Raw genomic sequence first — 22,827 nt, forward strand, 5'->3', positions numbered from 1 at the left:
CACTCAAATGCAATCACATACACATGCGTTCGCACACGCACACACACATACACACGTACATACACATCCACACATGCTTGCTTCATCCTAAAACATGGAAACACTATTCCTCAGTGTTACTTTTTGTTGAATAAATCAGCACACAGACATGCATACACTTGCACCTGGATGTACCCACAAATAGGCCCACAAATAGATGTGCATACATTTGGATGAGAGTACACACAGACAGAAATAGACGGACACGTGAACAAATAATCACAAACCCATGCAAAACACACGCATATACACAAACATTCAGTCTAGCACATATACTGTCAGTCTCATACATAACCAAGTACATACACACACACACACACACATCCACACACACACACACACATCCACACATACACACACACACATACACACACACACGCACACACACACACACACACACACAGTTTATTCACCGGAGCCTACCCCGGCAAGGCAGCAGGCATTGCTTAATGAGTACGGGTCCGCCGCTTTTCCCAGGACCGTGCGCTGTGAGTGGTTAATTAATCAGTTCCGGTTCCCCCTACCCCCCAACCACCCCTCTCAGCCAACCCCCCATCCCCCCCCCCCCCCCCCCCGGCAGCACTGGGGCCAGCCACGCAGCACGGCCCATTACCCTCCATCCAGATTATCCATCACTTATGGGCTTTGCCTGGCCCGCACGGCTGGAGGACAGGGACTGATCCCCTTTTTAGATCGGGCATTCTGCACGGCCAGCTGTGCCCGGCAGGAGAGGAGAGGCCTTGGACACAACCTTCCCTCTACCTTCCTGAGTGAGGAAATTCAAAAAGCTTGTTGGACACGGTACACGGGTATGAACTTTTATCGTTTGTCCTCCTCGTTGACTTTCTTAAGATTATTCGTGGGGAATTTTGGTGACAGTTGATGAAGAAGAGCCCTGCATGGTTTTGGTGTCCCCCTTGACCGTCTCCAATCAGATATTCACAAGTGGCCCTTGATTTCCTCAATCAGACATTTTCAGCCAATCAACAGTCAGAGTCTAGAGCACTCATCACTGAGCAGGTATTGATTAAAAACACCTCATCAGGCAAAATAATTAGACAAACCACCACCCTGTGCTCTGGCTGAGTAATTAGTGCTTTGCTCAGCCATTAAGCATGTTAAGGTAGCATCAGACACACAGGAGTGACTAAGTGTCAGCCCATTTTTTCTATTAGACATACAGCTCTGTGTAATAATAGGGTGACGTGTTAGAGAGTGACAACCTAATCAGGTTTCCAAACAAAGAGACTAGTGATTGCTGCGTCTGATTTCCAGACCAGCCCCAATTCGCCCTTTCAATCAATTTATTTGTTTACTCGGCAGCAGTCTGTGGGTTGCCTTGCAGCAGCGAGTGTGTTTGGGGAGTCACAGGAAGCAGAGAGACGCTATCAGAGTGACAGCTGACTCTGATGACTCTCAGGTTCACACGGACTCTTCCCAAATGGCCTCTGCCATGCAATGCACTACTGTGTGTCCACCTATGCAGCACCACAGACCACAAACATCGGGAGCGTGCACACACACTTGAGGCTATATTTGGTGTAGACCAGTCTGGCCAAGGAGCGGCGAGAGCGTAATCCCTGTTCAAAGATCATATGTAAGGGTATCTGATTGACCTTGTTGGACTGTCCAGCTATGCCTTCCTTTGCCTGGTAGCCTGCGCCAAAACCCTCCTTTGCCTGGTAGCCTGCACCTACCTGAGCCTACAGTTAACGTAGAACAATCTGTGCTGAGGGTGAAGAGAGAGCAATCTAAGACAGTAAACTCAGCTTTAAGACAATGTCCTTTAAGGCAAGTCTTGCCACTCAGTGACCATTTTGGTAACACGTCTGGGCAGTCATTTCAGACCAATTCAAATGAATTAGGAGGCACTCCAACTCCATAGGGAGGACATACAGTACACATTACTACTACTCTGTGTTTAAATCTGAATGTAACTTTATAGGATCTCTCCCCAAATTGCTGAAAGTAGGCTAAAAAACTTAAATAATATAAAGTCTCAGCATGGCTGTTACCATGGTGACAGGGAAATAAACAGGCAATCAGACTGTTTCCAAAAATGCGAATGATTACTTCCATTACAGTAATTTCCTGTGTATTAGCCCCATTGTGTATATGCTGCAAGGCAGTGTTTTATGCGCGTGTATTAACCTGATAGCTGAAGAAATTTTGCAAAATCAATGTATAAGCCGCGGCCAATAGTTGGTAAATTACAGTACAGGGCAGCATTTCCTATTCGCCGGGGGAAGGGCTGGAATGTATATAGACAACTGCTATCTTGACGCTACGAACTGTCCCCATAAGAGGGTTAAGGCTGCCAGTCTTATGACGTCAATTTCTATATTTTTGATATGTTGCTGAGTATATCATAAACAGCAAAGAAAAGTGATTGATAATGACTGACTGACTATTATTGTGTTACATGCTTCAAATGTAAAGCACTTTGAGCTGCATTCTGTGTATGAAAGGTGCTATACAAATAAAGCTTTATTATTATTATTATTATTATTATTATTATTTATACATTCCTTTTGACAGATTCTTTGCCATGTCTCCTTGTTAATAAAGTCTTGGCTTTAGATAGCTTGTGTGGGTTTTGCTTTACCTTGGTAAGCTGGTCAGCTGTGCTCAGAAGAAGTGGAGATCCTCCCAAAACATTATTTGATGCATAACAATAAGATCAGAGAGTGAACACACACACACACACACGTTAGGTGTGCTTGCTTCACACTGGTAGATTGGCAAGTCCGACTCTGGGGAGGTGCGGTTTGGACACAAATTGAGGGCACACTGGGCTGGCCACCCGGGGTGATGTGTGTAATATGTGGCTGTACCTTCCGCTCGGAGGGTGAAGGGAGAGTCCCCCAGACGCTTGGCCGAGAACTGGCCCCCTAGAGACGTCATTAGGAAACACAAGCTGAAAAAGCCAATGCCTGCTACGAAGATCCTAGGAGACAGAGGGATAGAGAGAGAGAGAGAGAGAGAGAGAGAAAGAAAAGAAAGAAAGAGAGAGAATTTATTTATGGGAGGTCAATTCCACAGACACTCAAACCTGCAGAGAATAAATAGCAGCGCTCCGAAGCCATGTCTGTGGAAAGAAATGTGTGTTCTAAGGAATCAATGTGGACTATTGATAGAAACATTCAGCCTTTTGGTTGCTGCTCTTGGTCAGCTGAATATTTTGAGATGTTTATCTCGAACTCAAGGTTTCAGTGGAAAAAAACAGAATATTTTAGGCAACAAACAAGAACACATCACATCATTCAGATGACGAACCTCCAAAGTTTATTAGAAAATCTGTCCTTCAGCATACTTTCATAATCAAAGAAGGAGCACATAATTTCTCACTCAAGTAGGCTATTACGGAGCATATTTACCAAGTACTTGGTGAGGTGGTTCACTGGGGGAACATCAAGCACTGTTCTCAGTCAGGTACCTCAAATACTCAGCTAAGAGTGACACAGTGGAAGTCTCTTTTGTAACGGTTGAGGGCATATTGATTACAGTGTTCTCTGCATTGTGTGCGGATAAATTTCAGCAAAAAAAGCAAGCCCGGCGCTTAGCAGTCCCAAACTTAGCCGTAAAAACAGCTTCCTCACTCGGTGGCAAACAATGTCTTTTCTGTCTTAGCCCTGTCCAGAACCGAACAGATTCTCTGACCATAATGGATGTTCTGATGGACATGGTGCATTTGGGAGACGTTCTCATCTATGTATATATAAGTATATAATACTCTTTTGATCCCATGAGGGAAATTTGGTCTCTGCATTTATCCCAATCCGTGAATTAGTAAAACACACTCAGCACGCAGTGAACAGAAGCACACACTAATCCCGGCGCAGTGAGCTGCCTGCATCAACAGCGGCACTCGGGGAGCATTGAGGGGTTAGGTGCCTTGCTCAAGGGCACTTCAGCCGTTCCTACTGGTCAGGGATCAAACCGGCAACCCTCCGGTTCCAAGTCCGAAGCCCTAACCAGTAGGCCACAGCTGCCCACTATAGGCCACGGCTGCCCATTTGTAACGTGGATGGGGGGGGGCATACTTCCATACGGAGCGGCGCGCCTCTCTCCCGCCACACTGCTCCTCCCTGCCTCTGAAATGGTCTCTGCCCTCTATGCCTCTCAAAGAGATTCGCTAGTCTGATGATCCACATTACACATTACTTTTGTTGTATTAAAAGCTCCCTGTCTCTTTCAGTGGGGGGGATCAACAAACCCAGGAAGGTCCCTGGTAGCAATTTAGTCCCACGCCATCTGTTCAGATAAGAATATAAGTATAACTGTATAAAAGGCAATCACTGTCACAACATTTTAGTGTTAGCACTTACAGAACAGCAACACAGATTGATTCCATTAAGCCTGTGGAAATATGAAGGTGATGTAAATAGGGCAGGAAGCTGCAAAATGCCACAGTGATGTTGCCATGGGGGCACCCCTGGCCCTGACTGATTTCCTTCTGCCAAAGCGGAACAGTAATTCCATCTACACCAAAATGGAAAATAATGCAACTGACTCGAGCTGGAATCGAATGGGAATATCTTTCACCATAACACTGGGAACGATTTGCGTGTGTTGTGGGCAAACTTTGTTCACAGAGATTGAAAACAACCTACTGGCGATGAATTCAAAGCAGCAAAAGGCTGGAAATATAATGCAGTAATGAGTTCACAGAGTGATAACAGAATTTACGAAATACTTCTCACTCCTCATTTTTATAGGTATGGAGAGTGAAAAGCTACAACACATTATATTTAACTTATTAATAATAATATTAAAAAAGTGTCCATAAAGATTCTATGCGCCCAGCTTAAACAAGTGCTAGTTCTATACCACAGACTTCACAAAAACTGAACTCAGACAGTAAAATCGAAAGTGTAAGTTTTAAAGTGTTAAATAAAATAAAATAAAATAAAACTTCTTTAAGAGTTTATTTAGCCAACTAGTACTAATACTAGAAGAACTATATTACTTGAAGAGAATAACAAGTTATAGGCTACATAGGCTTCTGTCAGAGTATATTTAATACTTAATCAAATGGGACCATATCAACTGTAGGCCTATTGTTAAAATTAACTGAACACTGTTGATTTTACTGTGTGCATTGAAAGGAATCTATGCCTTGCCTCCTCTACTCCTCTACTGATATGACAGAATTGTTGTCATGTCAGTATTTGCATTCATTGTATATACTGTAGCCTAAAGCACACATGGTGTATGCCTTAAATACCCATAACCCACTACGGTAATGTACAGACTTTGACTCACGTAGGCTGTGGTTCACAACCCTCCTCCTCTAATAAACCTGATAGAATCCCGGAATGAATTCCATCAAGTGAAATCACTTGAAGTCAGAGCTTTCCATTAAGAATCGACCCGTCTTCAGTCTCCATGCCTACAAGGTTAACTTACATTTGCACGATACAGACAAACTGTGTGAAATAAATAAATGCTATGTTCATATAATTGCTGTTTGCTTCTGTAATAAGCGCTGTGTTCAACACCAAACTGTAACTGTACAGACTCGTTACTAAATCCTTACCCCATGGTAACCTATATTTAGTGGTAACCTGTCACATCCCCCTCCACTAGTTAACACATAAAATATGGCTCTAAGTGCATTTGAACAGAGTTGAAATAATCATCAAATAACAGGTGCTTGGCAGAAGTTTGGCTGGCGATAAGCACATTTGAACGCGTATATGGAAAATTGATTAACATGTAAATTGAGCCCATGTTCAGTGGTTTAAATAACCTGCTAACATATGTGCTTATCGCAAGTAGTGATCTTACCTGAACGGTTTGAATGTCAGCAGGCATCTTCTTGACATAAGTGTGCAGTCCGAACCTGAGGATATCATCTTCCCAAAGTATCACACCACAAAGTGAAAACACGCCATGACGAATGAAACATATTCTTCAAAAGACGAACACGTGCATATAGGCTATCGCATGTATCTTGATGTACTTCCAATGGATAGCCCACAATGTAGTCGCAGGGAATAGCCTTGATCCGTTGTCCAAGTTCCAGGGCTGAAGAACGTGCACAAAACGCCCTCCGGGAGTTTCAAACAGCATCCACTCAGCGCCACTCGCTTATCGTTTGGAAAATAGAACATGGGAAATACAAAGTTCTGTCCTTGGTATCTCAAAAAAGAAATACTGTGCGAGTGATTGTGAAGGCAGTCATTTCAGGTTTTCAGTAGCCTAACCTATAGGCAGTGGAGTGCTGGTCACTGCACTTCGTAGAATGTTGCTGCTTCGTTGAGAGCGCCGCATCAATGAATGGTGGACGGCGCTGCCTGCACTTCTTACAGTGACTGTAGTTCGCTGACGGCATTACGTATTTACTGCTACTGCCACTATTGTCCTCTTGCCTAGGGAAATATTTCGGAATATAAAGACGCCGCTGACTAAGCCAAGTTCATTCAAACTGCTTATCGTACTTCGAGCTTTAATTGTTGGGGAAACTGCATTGGATCGATTTAGCATACATGGAAATTCCATATATTACGTTGCATGTATATAGTTATGGAATTGTTTTATAGCCCTAATATAATGTTTAAATGTTTAGTAAAACGTTTATGAAGTTATATTTCCTTATTCTTCCTTTGACGTAGATATTATTGGAACAAATAGCGCACAATCCAGGACCATGGAGAGAGAAAACTCATAGGAAGGAGTTCAATAGCGCCATCCGTTGAATGCTCTCTGCTATTTATTTTTGTGAGTGGCAAACGCCTTATGTGTCTGTCTGAAAGAATTGCTGTCACACAGACGATATTTGCCACGTATCGACCCAAGCTGTCAACAAATACATTCTTTCATGTTTTGGAAGCTGCTAGCATAAATTAAATCATTACACAGTGTATCACAATTTATCAATGTGGGGGATGGAGAGGAGAAGGCTGAGAGAGGGGATGAATTATTTCATGGGGGTGATTATTTCATGTTCATCGTTATTTCATGTCAAGACAGCTATTCAATAGCTTGATGGTGTTTTGGGCCCCCACAGTCGATTTCAAGGCAGCACTGCCTTGCCTAACCTCGACCCTGACCCTAACGCCATCCAGGCAGCACTGCCTTAAAGTCGATGGTGGGGGCCCAAAAGACCAAATATCTATTCTATGTTGCCCCCTAAGGTTCACGGTGATAATTTGTTATGAGCATATTTTGCTATCTCTCAAAACTTTGCGTTACCTTGCAATATACCTTTCTGTCCTTAAGGTGCAGGAAAAGTATTGCAAGGGACCAAGGGAATGCCAAAGTACTGTGGGGTACAACACAAAATGTACTGTGTGTGGGAACCCAAAATAATTGCTATTGAAAATATTGCAAGACAGCTAATGTCAGTCATAGCTATAGGGAACACAAAAGCAGCTCAGATACAAATCACCACACAGCACTAACACACAGAGGTTTGAGCAGGCTGTAATTTCAATCAAATGTACGGATGATTAGGTAGTAGACCTACAAACTGTAATGGGAAAACAATTCCCTGATTGCAGTAGATTTAGATATTCACACATGGCAAAAACTTTCGGCATAGATCAAATTACTGCAGCTCTTCGGTTTGTGATCCAGTAAGCAGAATATTACATAAATATCGGCCCGTCATCTTCCACTTCTCTGTGGAACCTTCCTTTTCTCTGTGGTGCACTTTGTATTGCCATTCTGCTGTTAGCAGACCAATGGGTTTGGGGCTTGTCTCATCTTCATCTAATGAGGCCAGTCTTTTTGCTGGTGTTCACCCCCCAGCCATCCCCTTCTTCTCTCTGTCTCCTGCTCTCTCAGTGCTTGCTCTTTATCTCTCTCATAGACTCTCTCCCTGTCAGCTTTTCACAAAGAAACTTCACACACTCGTATCGCCTCGCACCAGTCTTTCTCCGGCTGTTTTTGTTTTCTCTAGACTTGCTTTACTGTGAGCCCACTGGTGATTTACCCACAGGGGAGAACCACATCAACCACATACACACACACACACACACACACACACTCTCTCACACACACATACACACATGAACGCACACACACACACGCACACACACTCCATCTTCTCTGGTCCCCACTAAACCTTTTGAGCTGGACAGAAGCAGAGCAACTCTCTCCAACAGGCATGATGATGAAACTCCTCCATATCTGAAGGCGGTGGGCTCATTATGAAACGGATGTAAAATCAATAGCGTTCTCCTGTTCTCCAGCGCTGGGTCCGTGCGCACGCCTGATCAGAGACCAGGGAAAGTGTGGAGGAGGATGAGGTCAGCGCCCTTCACACAGATCTAGCCGACCGATCCCCAGAATGCTTTGTAACTTGAGCCAGACGAGGGGAGAAAGCTGAAGTCGGAAGGCCCAGATATCAATTTGTCAAGATATGGACATTACAGTAACAGTGATATTCCTATATCACTGCCAACATGCATGGTTTATACACCATGAGATGAGATGATGCATGTTTTTCTACACATTCTGACCTATAGATTCACACACTGACTGTATGAGGGTATCTGGAAATGGAGAAAGTATTGAGTTACAAGATACATGACTCACACACAAATGTACCTAAGATGCACAGTACCTAAGATGCACAGCACAATACAATATTACTGTAATCTCCCCTGTGGGAGTATAGGTGTGAGTTACTCTGTATGTATATTATGTATACATTTTTACATTTAAAGGTATAAATTACTGGTAAATCATTTCTTTGAAATTTACCATATTTGTAGCAGTGCAGTTGCCTCAGGTGTAATCAGTGGAAAAAGTCTCTCCCTTTCTGTGTGTGTGGGTGTGTTGATGCCTTGGTGTCAGCCTCTTCCCACTGTGGTGAAGTAGAATTCATCAAGGACCCATAAGGAACATAGGATGGGTTTAGGCAATCATGAGGCAGGTCAGTTTTACCCTACTGATGACTTGCAGTTGTAGTCATGCTCAGTGCAAGAGAAATCCCATTCTGAAATCTTCCCTTTAAAGGCTAAAGGTATCTCTCTCTCTCTCTCTCTCTCTCTCTCTCTCTTTTTCTTATCCCTGCTAACTACAAGATTTTGTGGAGAGTTCAAAGATCAAGACACACTGCGGAACAGGGTCAAATGAGTGAGAGGTCACCAAAGGATTGCAGTGGAATACAGTCATGGTAATAAGCCAAGTGGCCTCTGGCCCTCGGCTCCTTCTGCCCTCCTCTGGGAATGGGGCAGCACTGACGTCACCAAGGCTCTCAGCTATTTGATGCTTATATTGATTCCTAGTCATCGACCTGGGAACCAAGTGTGGCTTTTGAAGAAATTTTTTTTTTTTTTTTGTTTTTTTTTTTTGGTCGACACCCCTCGATTCCCCAATTTCCCAGTTCTCTAGTTTAGTAGGTGGGGTGTCTGTGTGTCTCAGAATTAATGTGGTATACCCAAGAGCCTCTCTGTTTTAACACACACACACACACACACACACACTCGTTGTTATCTGGTTATCTATATTTTTTTTTCTGAGAAAGCTCTACCAAAAGCTCTACCGGAAACTACTATTGTGCGGAGTATATGGAGGAAGAGGTTGCTCTCCAGAAAAATGACAACTTTTACAGGCACTCCTCTCCTCCCTCCATCCCCTGTGGCCTCACGCCGACATCTCTAAAGGGGAGGCCCGCGAGGCATCCTGGGAGATTCTCTTGGATGAATGCAGATCAGAGTGGAGTGAGGAGTATCCAGGCGCCAGCTGAGTGAGCGAGCGAGCGAGCGAGTATGGGAGTGATGGAGTTCCTCCTCCCCTGCTTCTTAGAAACTGTCAATCAAGTCTCCTGACACCAGCCGGTGTGTGAGGAGGGAGCTGCACTGTGATAAGGGGAGGGGATTAGAGGGGAGAGGAGGACATGGGTTCACTCTGAGCTCTGGCCTCTGCTCTTTGACATGGTGCTAAAGCATGACATCAATTAATCTATAGGCTGTTGTGGAGCAGAACTGTGTGAGACCCTACTGAATGACATCTGCTAGTTAGAGTAATCTATAGGCTGTGCTGTGCTATGTTGTTGTGGAGCAGAACTGTTTTGAGGAGCTACTGAATTAGATCTACAAGTTAGAGTGTTGCGCTTTCTTCCTGACATTTGTTAGTCATTTAATTTACATTTCACGGTGCTATGAATAGTGCACTGTGTGCTGATGTTGTCATGTTTTCTTCATATGCTGGGTTAGTCTGTGCTCAGGGTTTTCTCTTATTTTTACCTCTCTTGAGAGGGCTTCACATGCTATATAAATAAAACAATAATTCTGACATTGACATTACCTTTAATGAAAATATAGTATCATTTATAAGATCGGTCTCAAGTGTTCGATATAGAATACCTACTTAAAATTACCAGCTTAGAATCTATTACAATCAATTTAAAAAAAAGTGCAAATGCACAAGTACATTTGCAAAACAAGTAAACATGGGTTTGAGGTGATTGCTTTGAAAACTACTACTGCTCTCAACACAAGATGGAGAAACGGCAAGTCTCCTTTTCAGGGAAATAACTGTGTGCAGCTTTTCTCTTTCTTTTTGATTCTTTTCAGAAAGTTGTACTGTTGTCTTCAGTTACTTGTACTTCAGTTTTTGTTTTGTGCATCAGAATTTGAAAACTACCCTCACACCGATACACATTCTTTCACTCATATCTGTGGCTACACTCACACAAAGCATAAAGCAGCCCTCGCTGTTGAATCGATTCCTCTCAACCAAAAAAACACAAAAGAAAAACAAAAACACACTTCAATTTATCTCTCAGGGTGCTTTTGTTTATACAGGGGAGGGGTGAGTCAGAAGACCTGGGACCCAGGACGTCTTCCAGAAGACAGGTCCTCTTCGTCTCTCCCCCACAGAGAAGCTGTGGAGGCCTCGATAAGCACGGGGCATAAGTCAGCAGTCCTGTATGAAGGAGCTGCATCGCCATGGGCAACAGAGATTACAGAATTTTACTTCCCTTTCAAGCCAGTTGGATGACCTTAAAGCTGAACTTGCTTTTTTATCTCAGTAAATGTAGCACTGGAAAGTGTTTTTTCCCCTGATTATTGATCATAACAGTGTAACACTAGGGGGGGGCTCTCTTGTGGTAAACATAAGCAAACTGTTTCATCAGAAAGGGGTTTAATGACTTATTCTTTCAGAAAGTTGAAAATATTAGGAATAGGAATACTAGGAAAATATTAATTCCTAATATTTTCAACTTTCTTAAATAATAAGTCGTAAAACCCCTTCCTGATGAAACAGTTTGCTTATGTTTACTACAAGAGAGCTTTTTTTTACATTTATTTCACTTTCCTCTCCCTCAGAACAGTAGTTGGCTGTTGATTTGGGTCATTTGGTCTTTTTAGCTTGACATAAGCCCGTTTCAAAAACTTTTGTAAAGGGGGGGGGGGGGGTTGTTGGAATACGTCACTCAACTAATTGTGATTGTGCTGTACTACATTAATACAGTGTATGATCCCAATGCGACTGCTGAAGAGCTTCCGGCTGTTAGTACGGCTGGGGAGCCAGGTTCTTCCCAGCTGTAGCAGCTGCAGTGATGACACTTGAAAAATCCCCTCAGAGTTCCAACTCTTTGCCTTTTGCTGTCTCTCTCTTTCTCTCTCTTATCAGGCTATGGACAATGCCAGCTAGTGCTCTGAAAAGCCAATTATTCTCTGACTGACTGTCAATTAGGAGATTGGAAACGTGCTGTGGTAAGTTATACTTTTACTTTTACGTCATTAACACTGTTTTGGTAACCTGAAACAAACTCCTGAGAAGAAATTCTTAATCAGACCGACTTGCCACAACAATCTAATCTCACCGTTTTGTCTATGGCTACCGGCCAAGTAGAGAGCTTTTAATCATACAGAGTGTTTGAGTGGAGAAAGGAAGGCTAAATAGTCAGTCATCTGTGTTGACATTCATGTTGAGTGAACAAGACTAAACACGAGTTTGCCGTAGGGGGAAATGTGTGTGTGTGTGTGTGTGTGTGTGTGTGTGTGTGTGTGTGTGTGTGTGTGTGTGTGTGTGTGAGAGAGAGAGAGAGAGAGAGAGAGAGAGAGAGAGAGAGAGAGAGAGAGAGAGAGAGAGAGAGAGAGAGAGAGAGAGAATGGAGAACATTGAGATGAGCTTGTCATGTTCTCTGTTTCATGCTGCACATGATGTTACCATAGCAAGTAATTACTATTGTATATTTCTGGCACTGCTATAAAGAGGCCTTTCAGAACTGACAAGGTGGGCTGTTCTGGTTATTACTGGGCAAATCAGAGGAGGAGAGAGGGTAGACTTGTACATGATATAGATGGCGAACCCTGACAGGTTCACTAGTGGACCCCGTGCTGTGCTGGATATGGGCTCTGGAACATTACAAGTAGAGACCTCGGAGATTTAGACTGCTGAGATTGAGGGGTTCCACAACACTACACCACACTGATAGGATGTGGAGGCACCTGGCCGGAGGATGAGGAGCAGGAGAGCTTGCACAATGGGTGACTAGCACAGCATAGACCTGAGCAAACTTGTTTAGCCTGCAGCTATCATGTACTTTACAAGAATTGATGTACTTCCATAAACCTGAAGTAGGGTAGGGTAAATTTGGGCTAGCTTCCAAGCTAGGTTGAAACATGCCCCATAATCTAATCCAGCATTCTAGCTGTTTTTTTCAGCAGGGCATGCTCAAATTCCGATAAGGAGAGCATTGAACAAATGGCTGAACTGAATAAAATCTTTAGAATTCTCCTGTTTACCCACTACAAAGACTAGTATACCTAGTGCAGTTGGATAGCAGCTTCATGGACATAATTTGTGGCAATAAGGAGCCTGTATGTTGTCTTGGAAGTCAAATAGCAGTCCTGTCTTTCATAAAGGCATGACTTTCAATGAGTGTAAAATGCAGCCATTTAAATTAATACCTACAGTGTCTCTGCAGGAAGCTGATAGAGTGCACGCGGCAAACACAGCTTCTAGTGTACATGGGAACTCATTTAGACACTGTGATTGGCCTGAAGGAAATCTCTAATTGGTTACCTACTGTGTGTGAACTGCCTTCAAAGCTATCAGTGGCTGACTGTTATGTTCAAGTCAAGTCAAGCTTTGTTTAATAATCACATGGCAGTTGTACTAAGAAAACTTAAAAACATGAGCATTTACAGTCTAAGCATAAGTTTAAAACATAAATAAGTTATTTAAGCTAAAATATAAGATTGACATGAGTTACAAGGTATTTAAAAGTACTTTAATGTCCCATTTAGAAGGTCAGGAATGGGATGGGAGACTTTCTACATTTCCCCATTCTGGCTTAGGGAGTGTGCAAATGCAGGACACATCACAGCAGAACCCCATTACCCCTAGGTGAGGTACCTTTTCATGGGAATTCTGATAAAGGATTTTTGTTTTTGTCTTTTTGACAGTAGTTAAACTGGCCTACACTACTGTATTTTAATGCCGGTCATAGAGGTGGTTTTCTGAAGTGGTACTCATTGTGAAAAGTTTGAGAACCTCTGTTGTAGAATATTTAAAGATAAATGATTACACATATATTTTTCAGGATTAATCTACTGAAAATGTACTTATGCCTAGTTACAGACGGATGGTATTTTGTTTTTATAAGATATCAAAGTAATAAAATATTATGTTTTAATTTTAGAGACAAAAGCACTCCATGCTTAGTGGGAGTAACTCAGTACTCACTCCTTGGCAGAGCCTCCCTTGTCCCAACTAGTGTGAGTGCTGGTCCATTTGCCCGGTCAAAGCAAGAGGAGACAGAAACTCCAGCACAGCTGAAGCCAACAACTTCTGAAGCCTGGTATGTAGAGAGCCTTCCTTGTGAATTCTAAACTCTTATGCATTTATTTCTTCAGACATCATGGTACTGTAAGTGTAGAAAACATATTGTCCATATACATACAAACACACCAAACCATGTACAAACGCTCTCTCACACACACACACACTATAGGCCTACACATCTGATACATTTTTACATTAGGCCTATGTTACTTTTCAAGCCCATGGAGATGGAGAAGGGACACACAGAATTAGATTTTAGTTGTTTTATTGTGGTGCAACAGCAACGTAAAATGTCATAAAATGCAGACTTCAGTCAAAAGAAAGACAGTCAATGGAAGGAGGAGCAAGTGATGCCTGTGTGAACTTGCTCCTGAACGGCATCCATTAACAACGGATATGAGGTGTGGCATACCTCAGCTTAAGTGAGGCTAGCAGTGAAAATCACTCTCTTTTCTCCTTGTGTGACTCTGGCAAAGTTACCAGCAGAGTATTACAAAGTGATTTTGAACTGTTTCATGTAATTGTTTTCTAAGATTAGTGTATGAAACACTGCTTTTAGATAGAGAAAAGGACAGCTTCCCATTAAGAAGGTAAGGAAAGGAAATAATACTTTGTGTATTTCTTGGGGCTAAAGACATTTGACTCTGGGTATTCACTGATAGCCTTTTTCAAACCTACTCTGTTCCCGTTCGCGAACCAACATTTAAAGCTTGAACCAGAAAATAGTTGTTTTTTCCTGTGAACTGAACTGGAGTGGGTGTCATTCTACATTTCAAAGGAAAGAAGGCTAAAAGTAGGCTATGAGTTATTCTGTCCATATCAAGAGTTGCCATGAGTGAACAAAACAACTAACACTAATTTGCACACACAACCTTGATTTTTTACTTTTAACTGAGACATGGTTAGATCAAGCAAACAGTGCTGCTACTCTCATCGAATCAGCTCCCCCAAATTTCAGTTTTTTGAGTGCTACCAGAGCAAATAAAAGAGGTGGGGGGATAGCCACAATTTTCAAGACGTCTTTTCAGTGCAATCATTCGTCATTCGGTGACTTTACTTCATTTGAATATCTGTGTGCATGCATTAAGACGTCTCCTCAGATTTTATTACTGACAATTTACAGGCCTCCAAAACATTCAGCTAAAGTTTTTCTTGAAGAGCTAGGTGAACTGCTATCAGTTGTTTGCATAGAGTTTGACTGTCTTATTATATCAGGGGATCTAAACTTGCATGTGGATAATCCTAAAAACAATTATACCAAGGAATTCATTGCACTAATCGATACTTTCTCCCTAACACAGCATGTACAGGGGCCAACACACTCTCTCGGCCATACCCTCGACCTTGTTATCACAAAGGGTCTCGATGTCTCTACAGCTGTTAAAGACCTGGCCTTATCTGATAATTTCTGCGTGTTCTTTGATGTGTCTATGTCCCCACACACTCAAAACACAGCTATGATGGTAAAAAGGAGAATCATAAATGATCAGACAAGTGCTCTTTTTGAGCAAGCACTTTCACTAAAGTCAAGTCAACTGTCAGACTCTGAAGACTTATTTGATCACTTTAATGCAAAAATGGCAAACATTATGGATGACATTGCTCCATTACAATTCAAGAAAATTAAGGACAAACAGAAAGCACCATGGAGGCAAAATCCAGCAGTTAAACTTCTAAAAAGAGAGTGTAGGAAGACTGAAAGAAAATGGCGTAAATACAAACTTCAGATCCACTATGAAATCCATAAAGAGATGCTCCGCACATATAACTCTGAAATATGCAAAGCAAGACAGTCTTTCTTTTCTAACATTATCAATAGAAGTTCAAATAACACTCGTATTCTATTTTCAACTGTTGATAAGTTAACAAATCCCCCCTCACAATTAGTGCCTGAACTTCTCTCAACTAATAAATGCAATGAGTTTTCATCTTTTTTAAAGGTAAAATTGACAAAATCAGACTCAACATATCTGCTCAATTACAAATTCAACAACCTGAACTTCCAGCAACAAACAGAGGGAAACTAAACTTGATGTCAGAGTTCAGATTGATAGACTACGAAACACTTGAAAAAACGGTACAGAATCTCAGCTCTTCCACATGTGTCTTAGACACTCTGCCTACCAATTTCTTCAAAACTGTTTTTCACCTCATAGCGGCGGATGTCCTTCAAATTGTAAATGTATCACTGCTGTCTGGTACTTTTCCTAAGTCACTGAAAACAGCTGTTGTAAAGCCACTTCTCAAGAAGAATAACCTGGATGCCTCCATGCTAAACAATTACAGGCCCATATCCAATCTACCTTTTATTGGCAAAATTATTGAAAAAGTAGTCTTTAATCAATTAACCACCTTCCTAACATCAAATGGGTATTTTGATTACTTTCAGTCTGGTTTTCGGGCAAATCACAGCACTGAAACAGCTCTCATTAAAGTTTCCAATGGGTCATTCCACGTCAATTCAACCAGGGCCCACGCACTTAGGTCTCAAAACATTCTGAAAAAATTACCAGGTGTACCTATGTTACCCAGGAGACACACTGTAAAATTACTCTTATGTAAGATCAATACTTTCCAAGATACAGCCAGTTTCACTGGGGGAGGGTGTCGATTTTGTTCGGCCTCTTTTTTGTCAAAGTTCACAAGCCCACAGCGCAAGAACTAAACCATGTAGGAGGCTCAAATTTTGCATACTGGTACATAAATAGGAATAGTATGTAGCAAAATCGTCACATTTGGTCTGGATAATCCTGCATGGTCATAGCTGTCCCTCAAAGTTGATACAAATTTTATTGGAGTTTTTGGCTGGGCTCTGTTTAAGCCTTCAGAAGACATATTTGTACTCAACATAGGCTCTTGATTTATTTTCCTTACTGAGATAAGTAGAAACACTCTCACAAAAAACAATGAACAGAAAATAAATTCCTTCAGGGTCTGAACAGCAGACCTTACAAGTCTAAAAAATCATTTTGGTTCTCATTTTCAGAGCACCCAAACACCAGATTTTTTTAATAATTTTTTCTTTATTCTCCATGATCTTTTCTTTTTAAAAACACCAATTTGACTTGTCTTATACAAATCTTTCTTTTTCACTTTCCATCCTGAACATGGGCAAAATGCACCATTGACATCAATATGTTTTGTATAGAGCTACCACAGGTTACTCTATACAACCACAGGTGGCAGTGTGGTGACTCTATATAAAACATATATAAACTATATAAAACATATCGATGTCAATGGGGCATTTTTCCCATGTTCAGGGTGGGAAATAAAAAAGAAAGATTTGCATAAGACAAGTCAAATTGGTGTTTTCAAAAAGAAGGGATCATGGAGAATAAAGAAAAACATATTTAAAAAATCTTTGTATATTCCCACAAGGTGTTTGGGTGCTCTGAAAATGATAACCAAAATGATTTTTCAGACTTGTGAGGTCTGCTGTTCAGACCCTGAAGGGATTTATTGTCTGTTCATTGCTTTTTGTCAGAGTGTTTCTACTCATCTCAGTAAGGAAAGTAAATCAAGAGCCTATGTTGAGTACAACTATGTCTTCTGAAGGCTTAAACAGAGCCCAGCCAAAAACTCCAATACAATTTGTATCAACTTTGAGGGACAGCTATGACCATGCAGGATTATCCAGACCAAACGTGACGATTTTGCTACATACTATTCCTATTTATGTACCAGCATGCAAAATTTGAGCCTCCTACATGGTTTAGTTCTTGCGCTGTGGGCTTGTGAACTTTGACAAAAAAAGAGGCCGAACAAAATTGACACCCCCCCTCCCCCTGTAAAACTGGCTGTATCTTGGAAAGTATTGATCTTACATAAGAGTAATTTTACAGTGTGTCTCCTGGGTAACATAGGTACACCTGGTAATTTTTTCAGAATTTTTTGAGACCTAAGTGCGTGGGCCCTGGTTGAACTGACGTGGAATGACCCCAATGACATACGCCTCAACACAGATTCAGGTAAAACATCAGTCCTAGTGCTACTGGACCTTAGTGCAGAATTTGACACTATTGATCACAATATTTTACTACACAGACTAGAACACTGGGTTGGATTTACAGGCATAGTTATCAGCTGGCTAAAATCATATCTACAAGAAAGCAAGAGAGCTTCTTTGTTGCCATCGGAAACTGTACCTCAACACCAACGTCCTTGACCTGTGGTGTTCCCCAGGGGTCGATCTTGGGGCCACTATTATTCAACCTCTATATGCTCCCACTTGGACAAATCATTCAAAATAATTTGATTTCATATCATAGCTATGCAGATGACACACAAATTTACTTAGCTCTATCACCAAACGACTATGGTCCTCTTGAATCTATGTGTCAGTGTATAGAACAAATCAACACCTGGATGTCTCAAAATTTTCTTCAGCTGAACAAAGAAAAAACTGAAGTAATTATATTTGGTAAAAAGGAGGAAAGACTTAGGGTTGCCACTCTCCTTGACACAAAAGGGTTGAAGGCAAAGGATACTGTTAAAAATCTTGGTGTATTAATTGACAGTGATGCGAGAGGGCTGATGTCAAAACATGACTTAGAAAAACTCATTCATGCATTTATCTCCAGCAGGGTTGATTACTGCAATGGACTGTTCACAGGCCTTCCTAAAAAAAAACTATTAAACAGCTTCAGGTGATACAAAATGCAGCAGCTAGGATTCTAAGAAAAACTAAAAGAACTGACCACATTACTCCAATTCTTAAGTCCTTGCACTGGCTTCCAGTAAGTCACAGAATTGACTTTAAAGCACTATTGCTTGTTTATAAATCAGTAAATGGAGCAGGACCTAAATACTTGTCAGACATGCTTCAGCAGTACACACCTTCTCGTCCTCTCAGGTCCCAGGTGAAAAACCTGCTAGTAAAACCTACAGTTAGAACTAAACATGGTGAAGCAGCTTTTAGCTGCTATGCGGCTCAGCTGTGGAACCAACTTTCGGATGACATCAAAAAGGCCCCAACTGTAGCCAGTTTTAAATCTAGACTTAAAACCAAACTGTTCTCAGATGCTTTCTGCTAACTGTGCCGAGTTACAAATTCTGAATCTGCCTTGATAATTATTCTACCTTGTCTTTTATTACTTTTTTTACTACTTTTGCCTTTGTTTTTGCTTACTAATTATTCTTTATTTTTAAATGATTTTACCTTGTGTTTTATGTTTTCTTTTTATTATGATCTTTAACTTTTAACTATTCTTTGACTATATTGCCCTTCTATGCTTTTATTTGTTATTATTGTTTGGTTTTGTTTATGTAAAGCACATTGAATGACCTCTGTCTATGAAATGCGCTATATAAATAAACTTGACTTGACTCAACACTACACTGCAGACGCCAACTAGGATTTTAAACAGCTAATTTCTGCCATTTTTACGAGACAACAGAATATCAGTTTCCCATTTATGCATGTCATTAACTGTTGTTTTACGGGTTCTCTGTCAGTGGAAAAACGCTGACTGGTCTTATTTTGATTGCAGGGAGAATGCGAAAGGGGAACATACTTGATAGTGGCATCCTGCTCTGGATCTGTCCTGGACTTGTTTACATGAGTAAGTAGATAAACATGTCAACAAGTTGCTTTGCTGGGAACAGTAATCCACAAAATTATACATTATATATCACATTGGCATCAAAGCAGACTAAATTGTGAACTCTGTTCTCGATAAAACTTGACTTTCTAAATGAAATGTTAATGCATTTTTTAGATATTGAGACATTATGTTTTATGTGTTGTGTATTTGTATTGAGTGATTAGGCTACTACAATTTGTGCAAACCCGACAACTTGCCAATATGCAGTAGACACAGGCCATGCACTTTAAGTGGGACTCCATTCATACTGTAATTTAACCCTGTCACATGATACCTTGATCATTTGTTTTCTCTTCTTCATGTCATGCCAAACAACATCCCTTATTTGCTCCCACCTATTGGTTAACAAAAATACCTTACTGCTTGACAAAATACTGTATGCAATCAGACAAACTGGAAAAAGGCTACTAACCAGCTTCAATGTTTCCAAACATTGCAAAGCAAAATCTAGATAAGTCAGAGAAAAAACACATGACATCTGAGGGTGACTTGTGTGAATCTATTCTGTTTTAGAAATATTGTAGATCATCAATATTTTGCATGACTTGACTTGCAGCTTCTTTGACTTGAGCAATGACTTGACTTACTTCACTTATCAAGGACTCGATTAGGCTTGATTTTCACCACAGTGACTTGGGACTTACTTGAGACTTGATGGTTAGGACTTGAGACTAGCTTGAGACTTGCTTGTGATTTGCACGTGTGACTTACTCCTACTTCTGATTGACAGTAGAGGCTAACTTCTGTGACATCTGTGCTTACAGTAGGTGCGGTGTCACTCCACATAGACCAGGGCCTCCATGACCACTGCAGTGGGAGTTTATCCCTGGGCTGTTCTGCCCAAGCTTCTGGAACACCCATCCATATCTTTATGTCATGGGTGAGCCAGATGAAGGAGGTACTGTGTAACATGACTGACGGAGTGATCTACCACCAGGCCAACGGTACTCTGTGTCAGTATGATGGCGAGAAGCTCACACTAACGGTCACGCTGCTTGGCGCCAGGGCCTGGAGCCGTGAAACATACTACTGTAAACTGCGCTCCAACCTGGGCATCAGCAACGCCAACACCCCTTTGCAACCACCAGCAGGTGAACTCTCGCAAAATGAAACCATTGTTGTCATGTTTGTGGCTAAAGAAAAGAGGTTGCACAAATGGTTCTATTATATGGAAGTCAAATAGAGGAGATGTAAACTCAAGGGTAGAGGTCAGCAGAAAAGGTATCAGTCTAGGTGTTAAGGCTTGACATATCCTTCAATCATACCCCAACAATATTGCATTTTTGGTTGATTTGACCATCAGTTAACTTTGAAACAGGCACTTTGGATAGACAATAGAAATACATCATAGGAGTGATTAGCATCAAAAAATCTAGACTGGAGTAACTCAACATTTGACACCTCCGATATGTTAAGTGTTCTAAAGACGTCAAATAGCCCGTAATTGTTACCAAATTTATAGCCAAGGAGCCAGAAGGGAAAACACATGGATAGCTATAAAAACTGTGCTTTCATTATACAACTAAACATGACAAAATCATTTTATAACCCTTGAGGCAGCTCCTTACTATGTGATCTCCATGGCGATGCAGCGTTTGTTTGCACCTCCAACAGCATGCCGTACCTGGTTACCTCTCACAAACGCCCTCAATACCCGTGTGTTTGTGTGAAAGGCCTATAGGCTAATGGATAGGCCTATAGTCAAGGGGGTTGACATCAGAGAGTAATGTAAAGCATGTAATGAAACCGTCCACTATAGTTAAACCTAAAGGGGTTATGGTATGTGTAGTTTTTTCCCCGTTTAAAACATTCAAAAATTACTTAGAAGTAGCAACAGACTGTGAAGAAATAACCATATAACGTAATGTCAAAAACTCCTATGTTCCATGATGCTCAGATATCCCCTAAAGTTAGCATGATAACTATCCAGAGAAGGCCATCTACATAACACCATCTTGGACTTGAGTGAGTATATTACGAACACATCTTCAGTATCCTTCAAATAGTTAACAAATCTTCTGTTTAACTCGACAGTGTGTGAAGGGTCGTTTCAGCACACCGCTCTGCAGAGTCCACCTCGGGAGGAGTGCTTCTTTTACGACGTGTACCCCGAGGGCCAGGTGCACTGGTTCAGCGATGGTAAAAACCTGACAGCCTCCTCCAAGATCCTGCGAGGTGACAACGGACTATTCAACATCAGCAGCGTCCTCCCGAGGCAGGAGAACATGAGCGATCTGATCTGCAGGCTGAGCAGTCAGAAGTCAAGCTATGCAATCCCGTACAGGGAGGAACCCAAAGTGGCACCTTCCCATGAGATCAAACCCAGCAGCAGCAGCAGCGGCGGCGTAGGACTCCACTGGGCTCTGTTCCTTACTGGACTTCTATTGCTCTCACAATGGGAGTAGGCGGAGAGACAGCTAGGTAATCATACTGATGCAATGGAAAACTTTCATATGTAGAAAGAGTGAGGTTTAGATTACATTTGGATTTTTATCAAAATGTTTCAAAAATAGGTCAAAGGTCAACTTAATTTGCCTGCCATAGCCAATGAAATCATCGGAAAAGTCACCTTAAATCTACCCCAATCTTTGGCTGCTTTACATGAACTTTGCATCTTTGCTTAACAACATCTTAACACAATACTTAATTGTGTCTTAACAAGATACTTTAATAACATCAAGTTGCAATAGCAACTCTGGCCAGTGGAGCTGCTTGGCCCCTCCATTGCTGTTTTGCAATATTTCTGAATGTGCTGTACTGTCTGATCTGTGCATACTCAGAGGTCAAAGTTGTAAAAGTTGACCCCTGTAATGTCCATTGCATAATTCACACTCTGCATAGTGGTGTGTATTGGTGTGCTAGCATGATTACATGAGAAGGGAGAATGACATGTGCAACACGAGAGTATCTGAGATGGGGAATGCATACATTAAACGGTGGTAGTGGTAGGGTGGTGGTAGTGTAGTGGTTAACGAGCTGGGCTAGCGTGCAGTAGCCTGAAAGTTGTCGGTTCAATTCCCAGATTCCACCGTTGTGCCCTTGAGCAAGGCACTTAACCCCAAGTTGCTCTGGGGACAATGTGATCCCTTATATCCCATAATATAGCTGACATATGTAAGTCACTTTGGTCAAGAAGTGTCTGCTAAATGTAATGTAATGTAATGTAACATGCTTCAGAAACCTCTATGTCATCTTAAAGATAGAGCACCTTGTGGAGATACAAACCTTTATTATCTCTAAACTTTAATCATTTTTTTTTCAGATAAGTTACTAAGTTGATTTTACAAAGCTCCATGCAAGTGCAGGAATCACACGTGGCCACAAAGTTGTGTAAACAAACATTTCCATAGGGCTCCATGCAGAGAAATAGTGGCCTCTATTGGCAGGAATGGGTTCTCACAGGTAATGCACCTGTACTAGAATTTATCTA

At 41.5% G+C, this 22,827-nt stretch overlaps 2 protein-coding genes across 5 annotated transcripts in view; one reads left to right on the top strand and one right to left on the bottom strand.

Annotated features, from left to right (window-relative positions):
- LOC121705935 (alpha-1,6-mannosylglycoprotein 6-beta-N-acetylglucosaminyltransferase B-like) overlaps nucleotides 1-6,195 on the bottom strand; it is a 90,167-nt gene extending 83,972 nt beyond the window's left edge. The window contains exons 1-2 of the mRNA XM_042087304.1: nucleotides 5,830-6,195; nucleotides 2,874-2,986 (exon numbers count right to left, since the gene is read on the bottom strand). Coding sequence (XP_041943238.1) covers nucleotides 2,874-2,986; nucleotides 5,830-5,897 — 181 coding nt within the window. The 5' untranslated portion in view covers nucleotides 5,898-6,195. The remainder of the gene's footprint in view (nucleotides 1-2,873; nucleotides 2,987-5,829) is intronic.
- Nucleotides 6,196-11,585: 5,390 nt separating this feature from the next.
- Nucleotides 11,586-22,415, top strand: LOC121705965. Of its 4 annotated transcripts, none has more exons than XM_042087377.1 (5): nucleotides 11,586-11,714; nucleotides 13,703-13,807; nucleotides 19,284-19,355; nucleotides 20,162-20,488; nucleotides 21,432-22,415. In XM_042087377.1, exons 3-5 carry the CDS (start codon nucleotides 19,289-19,291, stop codon nucleotides 21,800-21,802), a joined length of 765 nt encoding a protein of 254 aa, XP_041943311.1. In that variant the 5' UTR covers nucleotides 11,586-11,714; nucleotides 13,703-13,807; nucleotides 19,284-19,288; the 3' UTR covers nucleotides 21,803-22,415. The 4 variants fall into 4 exon arrangements, 3 of the variants coding, with proteins under 3 accessions (XP_041943311.1, XP_041943310.1, XP_041943309.1); XR_006030933.1 differs by lacking the exons at nucleotides 11,586-11,714; nucleotides 13,703-13,807 and adding an exon at nucleotides 14,236-14,381 and having other exon boundaries at nucleotides 21,432-21,964; nucleotides 22,007-22,415; XM_042087376.1 differs by lacking the exons at nucleotides 11,586-11,714; nucleotides 13,703-13,807 and adding exons at nucleotides 14,236-14,381; nucleotides 14,501-14,584.
- Nucleotides 22,416-22,827: the final 412 nt, after the last annotated feature.

The sequence above is a fragment of the Alosa sapidissima genome, chromosome 3 (genome assembly GCF_018492685.1).
Source record: "Alosa sapidissima isolate fAloSap1 chromosome 3, fAloSap1.pri, whole genome shotgun sequence".
Taxonomy (NCBI): domain Eukaryota; kingdom Metazoa; phylum Chordata; class Actinopteri; order Clupeiformes; family Clupeidae; genus Alosa; species Alosa sapidissima.

Excerpts from the sequence above, each read along its gene's own strand:
- LOC121705965 (XM_042087377.1), top strand. The coding sequence starts at position 19,289 with ATGCGAAAGGGGAACATACTTGATAGTGGCATCCTGCTCTGGATCTGT. Across the intron at positions 19,356-20,161 it reads TCCTGGACTTGTTTACATGA|TAGGTGCGGTGTCACTCCAC; the intron begins GTAAGTAGATAA and ends CTGTGCTTACAG. Across the intron at positions 20,489-21,431 it reads CCCTTTGCAACCACCAGCAG|TGTGTGAAGGGTCGTTTCAG; the intron begins GTGAACTCTCGC and ends TTAACTCGACAG.